Source organism: Arachis duranensis, chromosome 7 (assembly GCF_000817695.3).
Source record: "Arachis duranensis cultivar V14167 chromosome 7, aradu.V14167.gnm2.J7QH, whole genome shotgun sequence".
NCBI classification, from domain to species: domain Eukaryota; kingdom Viridiplantae; phylum Streptophyta; class Magnoliopsida; order Fabales; family Fabaceae; genus Arachis; species Arachis duranensis.
The window spans coordinates 59981765-59989698 of record NC_029778.3 but is presented as its reverse complement, the minus strand read 5'-3'; the positions used below and the strand labels follow the sequence as shown (position 1 = coordinate 59989698).

General features: G+C 36.7%; 1 protein-coding gene across 1 annotated transcript; it reads left to right on the top strand.

Annotated features, from left to right (window-relative positions):
- Nucleotides 1-5802: 5802 nt before the first annotated feature.
- LOC107459171 (uncharacterized) lies at nt 5803-7256 on the top strand. Its single transcript, XM_016077388.1, has 4 exons — nt 5803-6445; nt 6541-6745; nt 6830-6996; nt 7093-7256. Exons 1-4 carry the CDS (start codon nt 5803-5805, stop codon nt 7254-7256), a joined length of 1179 nt encoding a protein of 392 aa, XP_015932874.1.
- Nucleotides 7257-7934: the final 678 nt, after the last annotated feature.

Genomic DNA, 7934 nt, shown 5'->3' with positions numbered 1-7934 from the left:
CCTACAACAAAGATATTGAAGCAACTAGAACATAGGCGAGGGCTAATGCCAAATGAGAGTAGGGTTCTCACTATATGGTAGCTACAACAAATAAGTGAGAAGACAATATAAGCTAAGGCATATCAACTAATACTTGATGCAAGAGTAAAGTCAAAGCATAGGTACATAACATGAAGAGCATGTTGCATCAAGCTTAATCAACAATTGACACAAACAAGATTAGTGATAAGCATGAGAGCATTTGGTCCCATCCTAACTCAATGATGATGAGGTACAAAAACAAGGGATCACGAGTCAGAAAGGACTAAAGTACTAATCTTGTGTGTAGAGCAAATTTAATGCCAAACAAGTCATGAAGCACCAAGAGTAACCAAGAAATTCTCAATAATTGAGTAAGAGCATTCAACACCATTATTAAAATAAGAAACTCGAAACAAAAAAGTAAAAACAGGCTATAAAAACAAAATGAAAATGCGAAGAATAAAAGTATGCGTATGCAATGGACAAAAGAAAATGGAAGATGAGAAAAAAAAACTCTTAACCGGCGCGGACGCGTCATGCACGCTTACCCGCCGATGTGCATTTTGGCCAAAGGACGCGTACACGCCAGGTGCGCGCACGTGCGGGCTAGGTTGTGCGCGGGGCACAGTGTCGGCCCAAGGTTGGCCCAACTCTCTGGAACATGTACCAGGAGGGCAGGTGGCGCAATCGGCGCGAGCGCGCACAATGTGCGGGCGCGTGCACTGCGCAATTGGCATCAAGGACGCGTACGCGCCAGGTTGACTTGTGCCTCTGGCATGGTGCTGGCACAATGTAGGCATAACTCTCGGGTCAAATGTATGGAGGGATGAAATTTTTCAATCCACGTGTACGCATACATGGCGCGTGCGCGTGGAGGGGTGAAAATGCTTAATGCACGCGTACGCATGGATGGTGCTCTGTTTTTCAAAATTTTTCTATATTTTCGCACCAATCCAAGCATTCTTAACCTCCAAACAGCTACCAAAACACCATAGAACCTTATTTAACCTACTAAACTACCAGTTATACTCAACAAACTCAACAAAACATGAAATTAAACTAATTACCAATATGTACAAAAGGGAAAAATAAAAAGAATTTACCATGGTAGGGTGTCTCCCACCTAACACTTTTGCTTATATTTTTCGAAAACATATAGGAAAAAAGGAAGTAATGAATTCAAAGTCCTCAATCAAGATTCCAGGAATCATACCAGTTTAGTCTAAAGCTTGATGGCCAGTCAAACTTCAACATACCATTTTGAAACTTTTAGAATTCATTCTTGAAATTTAGAATAATTTTCAAAAACAAAAGGAAAAAATTTTTCGAAAGATTTTTTAAAAATTTTTTTTTTTCGAAAATAAAATAAAAAGAAAATTACCTAATCTGAGCAACAAGATGAACCGTCAGTTGTCCAAACTCGAACAATCCCCGACAATGGCGCCAAAAACTTGGTGCACAAAATTGTGATCATCAACAATGGCACCAAAAACTTGGTAGCGCTCTCAACGTGAATCACACTTAGTCACAACTCTGCACAACTAACCAGCAAGTGCACTAGGTCGTCCAAGTAATACCTTACGTGAGTAAGGGTCGATCCCACGGAAATTGTTGATATGAAGCAAGCTATAGTCATCTTGTAAATCTCAGTTAGGCGGATAGTAAATGTTATGGAGTTTTTGAATAATAAATAAAGCAGAAAATAAAGATAGAGTTACTCATGTAATTCAATGGTGGGAATTTCAGATAAGTGTCTGGAGATGCTTGTCCCTGTTGGATCTCTGCTTTCCTACTGCCTTCCTTCAATCCATCTTATTCCTTTCCATGGCAAGCTATATGTAGGGCATCACCATTGTCAATGGCTACATCCTATCCTCTCAGTGTAAAAGGTCCAAATGCTCTGTCACAGCATGGCTAATCATCTGTCGGTTCTCGATCATGTTGGAATAGAATCCATTGATTCTTTTGCGTTTGTCATCACGCCCAACAATCGCGAGTTTGAAGCTCGTCACAGTCATTCAATCCCTGAATCCTACTCAGAATACCACAGACAAGGTTTATACTTTCCGAATTCTCATGAATGCCGCCATCAATCTAGCTTCTACCACGAAGATTCTGATTAATGAATCCAAGAGATATGCGCCCGGTCTAAGGTAGAACGGAAGTGGTTGTCAGTCACGCGTTCATAGGTGAGAATGATGATGAGTGTCACGGATCATCACATTCATCATGTTGAAGTGCAACAAATATCTAGCTACTAGGGTTTATAAAAGTAAGTAATTGATGCAGAAATCCACTTTCGGGGCCCACTTGGTGTGTGCTTGGGATGAGCTTTGAGCTTTACACGTGCAGAGACTTCTTTTGGAGTTGAACGCCAAGTTGTAACGTGTTTTTGGCGTTCAACTCTGGTTCGTGACGTGTTTCTGGCGTTTGACTCCAGAATGCAGCATGGAACTGGCGTTGAGCGCCAGTTTACGTCGTCTAATCACGAATAAAGTATGGACTATTATATATTGCGAGAAAGCTCTGAATGTCTACTTTCCAATGCCGTTGAGAGAGAGCCATTTGAAGTTCTATAGCTCTAGAAAATCCATTTCGAGTGCAGGGAGGTCAGAATCCAACAGCATCAACAGTCCTTTGTCAGCCTTTTATCAGAGTTTTGCTCAGGTCCCTCAATTTCAGCCAGAAATTACCTGAAATCACAGAAAAATACACAAACCCATAGTAAATTCCAGAAATGTGAATTTAGCATAAAAACTAATGAAAACATCCCTAAAAGTAGCTAGATCCTACTAAAAACTACCTAAAAACAATGCCAAAAAGCGTATAAATTATCCACTCATCACATGGAACTTGTCTCAACATCTACCTCAATTTCAAGAGGAGAAGATTCTTCAAATACCAAAGGATCATGTGTTGGTGTGGGCTCATCTCCAAGAGGAAGATTTGTTATTTGCTCACCTTCTTCCAATTCTTCATCATTCATTATATGCTTAGGAGGTTGCACATTATCCTCCTCAACAGCAAATTCAAGCTCATTGGAGGAAGGTTCAACAACTTCCAAAAAATCATCAACAATGTCACTTGGTGTGAAAGTGTTCTCAAGCTTGAAATCCACCTCTTGTTCAACTTTACCTAGGCTTTCAACCACTTCTTCTTCATTAATAATCTCTTCACTCTCCACTTGTTCCAAGACATACCCAATCTCCTTGTCCTCATGTTGAGATTCTAAAATCTCCTTCATGCTCCTTTCTTCGGTTGATTTCTCACATTCATCCGTGGAGATGCTTTGCTTGTTGCATGAGTCCCATGAGTTCAAGTTGGCTTTAATTTTGGCAAGATTAGCCTCAATAACTTCATAATTCTTTTGGGCTTTCTCTTGCTCCTTTTGACGGATTATTGCTTGAAGTCGATCCATTGCTTTCTTGAAGCGATCCATTGACTCTTGGATGGATGAATATGGGTGTTCTTCCATGGAGGGTTGTGGTGGAAAGGGAAATTCATTATGTGGTTGAAAGTTATCATACATGGGAGGTGATTCATCTTGGTAATAGTATAGAGGTGGTGGTTCTTGAGGGTATTGGTGGTGGAATCGGGGTGGTTCTTTATATGGTTCATATGGTTCACAAGGTGGTTGGTATGGTGGATATGGGTTGGGGTCATATGGAGGTGGTTGGTGAGAAGGAGCTTGTGAGTAAGGTGGTTCAAAATTATGTTGAGGAGGTGGTTCATAGGCATATGGTGGTGGTTGTTGACAATCACAATAAGGGTCATCACATCCCTTAGATTGATATGCATTAGGATGATAGTTATACCCATAAGAATTCGGAGGTTGTTGTTGCCAAGAAGGTTGATCAATCCCTTGAGGCTCCTCCCATCTTTGATTATTCCATCCTTGATGCACATCCTCATTATAGCTTCCATTTCCTACAACATAGTTTGAGCCAAACTCATAGCCAAAGTGAGGATGAGAATTCATAATAGCAAATAAAAACAAAAGCTAACAAAAAAAGCAATAAAGTCCTAAAGCTAACAAAAACTAACAAATAAGCAAAAGGCAAACATATTCACAATAGCCAATAATATAACACCATTGCAACTTCCCGGCAACGGCGCCATTTTTGATTTAAGAAAATTGTCGTGTCGGTATAGAATTTCACACAAATTGAAATCTCATTGCAAGTATAGTTCTACACCAACAAACAATCCTCCCAATAAAAAATATTGGTTTTATCACTAGTACAAACCCCAATAAAAATTAACCGAAGTATTTAAACTCCGGGTCGTCTCACAAGGAATTGCAATGAAGTGCTCAATTATTGGCTATGAAGAACAAGGGGTTTGATTTTTATATTTGGTAAGAAAAATAAATGACAAGAAAGTAAATGAACAATTAACTAATAAAAGAAGAGGAAAATACTCTTGGCTAGACATAAGTAATTGAGATCACCATCCTTGTCTACAACCCATATATTGATAATTATGAGAGGCCAACCAATTAAGTCTACTACCAAAAGCTTTAAGTACGTAATATCTACTCCTAAGCTTGAAGTACGTCAAATAAGCTTGATCACATCAACCCATAAGTCCCAACTTATCTACTAATTAGATTAGTAGCGGGTTGGTGTCAATGAGTATCAAGTTGATCACCAAGGGTTCTCAAATCACCAATTCATTGAGACCCGATGACTCAAGGTCACTCAATTCCCTTAGCCTAGGCCAAGAGTAAATAGAACTACTTAAAAACTAGAGGAAATATTCTATCAAACACCTAGAGTGAAAGAAAAGTAAACGTCACCAAATGCAAGAATTAACAAGATCCATAACCATCATAAGCAAGAAATCAACAATAGCAATCAAGATCAACATAAAAGGGACATGGAAACACAAAATTGCATTAAAAGAAATCAAGATCCAACAATGGTTCATCAAGATAAAAGAGAGCATAAAAGTAACAAAATGAAGGAAATGAACAAGTAAAACTAAAAGAGCAAAGATGTAATACAAGAAATTAAGAAGGAAAACTAAATCAAAACAAGAATTGAAAGTTGGATCTAAGAAAATTAAACCTAAACTACCCTAAATTCTAGAGAGAAGGGAGAGCTTCTCGATCTAGAATTCTACCCTAAAACATTATAAAAACTAAACTATGGCTACTTGGTTCATTCCCCCCTCAATCCTTGGGTTCAATAGCATCAAAAATGAGTTGGATTGGGCCCAAAATGAGCTACAAATCGCTGGCCATGATTTCACTTTAGTGAATCACGCTGCTCCATCGGCGTGCATGCGTACATGGCGCTTGCGCGTCCTTATACGTGATGCAACTATAGAAAATTTTATATCATTTAGAAGCCCCGGATGTTAGCTTTCCAACGCAACTGGAACCGCCTCATTTGGACCTTTGTAGCTCAAGTTATGGTCAATTGAATGCGAAGAGGTCAGGCTTGACAACTTTGCGGTTCCTTCATTTCTTCATGAGTTCTCCAACTTTGCATGCTTTTCTCCTCACTTCTTCCATCCAATACTTGCCTTATGGACCTGAAATCACTCAACAAACATATCAAGGCATCGAATGGAATTAAAGTAAATTAAAATCACCAATTTTAGGGCCTAAAATGCATGTTTTCACATTTAAGTACAAATCAAGGGAGAATTGCAAAACCATGCTATTTCATTGAATAAATGTGAGAAAAGGTGATAAAATCCCCCAAATTAAGCACAAGATAAACCACAAAATCGGAGTTATCATATATCTATAATAATTGCTATCCACTATTCTTGATGACAAAGTTTACAGGTGGGAGGGAAATACTTCGTCCGACTCCAACTTGGTTTGCCATTAATTTCATTGCTTTGCAAAGTGTTTTGGCTCAAAAGGATCCTTTGAGATCTATGGTGACCTCTAAAGAATGGACAAGCTCAGCTTACTCCAAAGAAGTCAAAGCTAAGAGATTTGTGGATCAAGTCTTAGATTCTAAATTTTGGAGTCAATGCACTGATATTATTAAGCTTATTGAGCCACTTGTTCGTGTTTTACGTATTGTGGATAGTGAAGACAGAGCTGCCATGGATTTTCTTTATCAAGCTATTTATAAGGCTAAAGGAAAAATGGTGAAGAGGTTTCAAAAAAGAAACAAGGTTGTTGATCCTTATTTGAAGATTTTAAATACCTGTTGGGATGCACAACTTAAGAAAAATCTTCATGCCGCTGGTTATTGGTTAAATCCAGCTTTTCGATTTAATACTGAAGAATTTGAAAAGCACAGACAAACAACTTCTCGCTTGTTGGATGTCATTGAGAAATATTCTTATGGTGATTCTGATTTGAATTCTAAGCTGACAAGTGAGATGAGGATCTTTAAGAATGCTGAACAAGATTTTGAAAGCCCTTCTGCAATACGTGAATGTAGCACTGTTATGCTAGGTGAATTTCTTCATAAATTTGGTCTTTTACTATTGTGATGTATTTATGATTTGTGATTGTGATAAATTAGTTTTTTTTTTGTTTTTTATGTTAAGATCAATGGTGGGAATCTTATGGTTGTGGAGCGCCAAATTTGCAAAAGTTGGTGATTCATATTTTAAGCCAAACTTGTAGTTCTTCAGGCTGTGAGCATAACTGGAGTATTTTTGAACACATTCACTCAAAGAAGATGAATCGGTTAGAGCATCAAAAACTTAATGATCTTGTTTATGTTCATTACAACTTAAGGTTACAACAAAGGTACTTTCTTGATTATTTTATATTGAAAGCATTATTTTAAAATTTTAATCATCACAAGAGTAACAAAGTATATTGATAACATAGGAACGAAACAAGAAAGCAAGTTTATGATGAAATTTGTCTTGATGCATTTGAGGATCATTCGGAATGGATATTGAAAGATTCACCACCATTTTTAACTCCTGAAGAAGTTGATGCTTTACGAAATGATCTTGCAAATATGTCTCTTCAATCACTTTTAGATGATTTAGGTATGCTTTTATTTATTTATGAATTATGATCAACTATGATTTTGGTATGCTTTATAACATGTTTTATATTATTTTTTATCTTGATTTGTGAAACAGTATCTATAATGCTAGATCAATTGGATTTGGAAGATGATCGGGATGATGATGGAGCTAATAATTATGTGGAAAATGCAAACCAAAATGAAACCAATCAGGATGTAGCTCCATATTTTTCAGATGAAGAACAATTTTTCGACTTCAAAATCACTCCTTGGATATAGTTTATGAATTTTTATTCTTATTGTGTCTAATTAAGATAGGATTGTAGTAGTTCTAACTAATTTCATGTCTATCTTTGTATTAGTTATCTTTAGACTTTGAAACTTGGTTGTTTTTAAAATGTTGGTGAAGAACTGGTATTTTGAATTTTTTAAGTTTATAACTATTTTTAGTATTTTATATTTTTTATTTACGTGAAACTGATTTTATCGGTTTAACCAGTAATAATTTATCGGCTAAACCAGTAAACTAGTAAACCAAAAATCTAACCAATTTGATTGCCAGTTCAATTCTTACGCTACAAAAAACATCATTTTTAGCGGCCATTTATTTTGCTTTTAGCAACAATAAAAATAGCCATTAATACATTTATCGGCATTTAGACATTAGCCGTCTTATACTTCATCGTTAAAAGGTTTTAGTGGCAATTATAATATTTGCCGGTAAAGACCTTTTTAATGGCTGCAAAAGGTATATAATTTTTAGTGGCCATTTTTTCGACAATTTATACGGCCACTAAAAGTAATTCTAATATTTCAATATTATTCACTTTTAGTGGCCATTACTATTGCTGCCAAAACTCGTTTTACCGGCAATTTATATGGCCACTAAAAATAATTCTAAAATTGTAATATTATTTACTTTTAGTTGCCATTACTATTTCCGCTAAAATCTTAATA

Excerpts from the sequence above, each read along its gene's own strand:
- LOC107459171 (XM_016077388.1), top strand. The coding sequence starts at position 5,803 with ATGACAAAGTTTACAGGTGGGAGGGAAATACTTCGTCCGACTCCAACT. Across the intron at positions 6,446-6,540 it reads ATGTAGCACTGTTATGCTAG|ATCAATGGTGGGAATCTTAT; the intron begins GTGAATTTCTTC and ends TTTTATGTTAAG. Across the intron at positions 6,746-6,829 it reads AACTTAAGGTTACAACAAAG|GAACGAAACAAGAAAGCAAG; the intron begins GTACTTTCTTGA and ends TTGATAACATAG.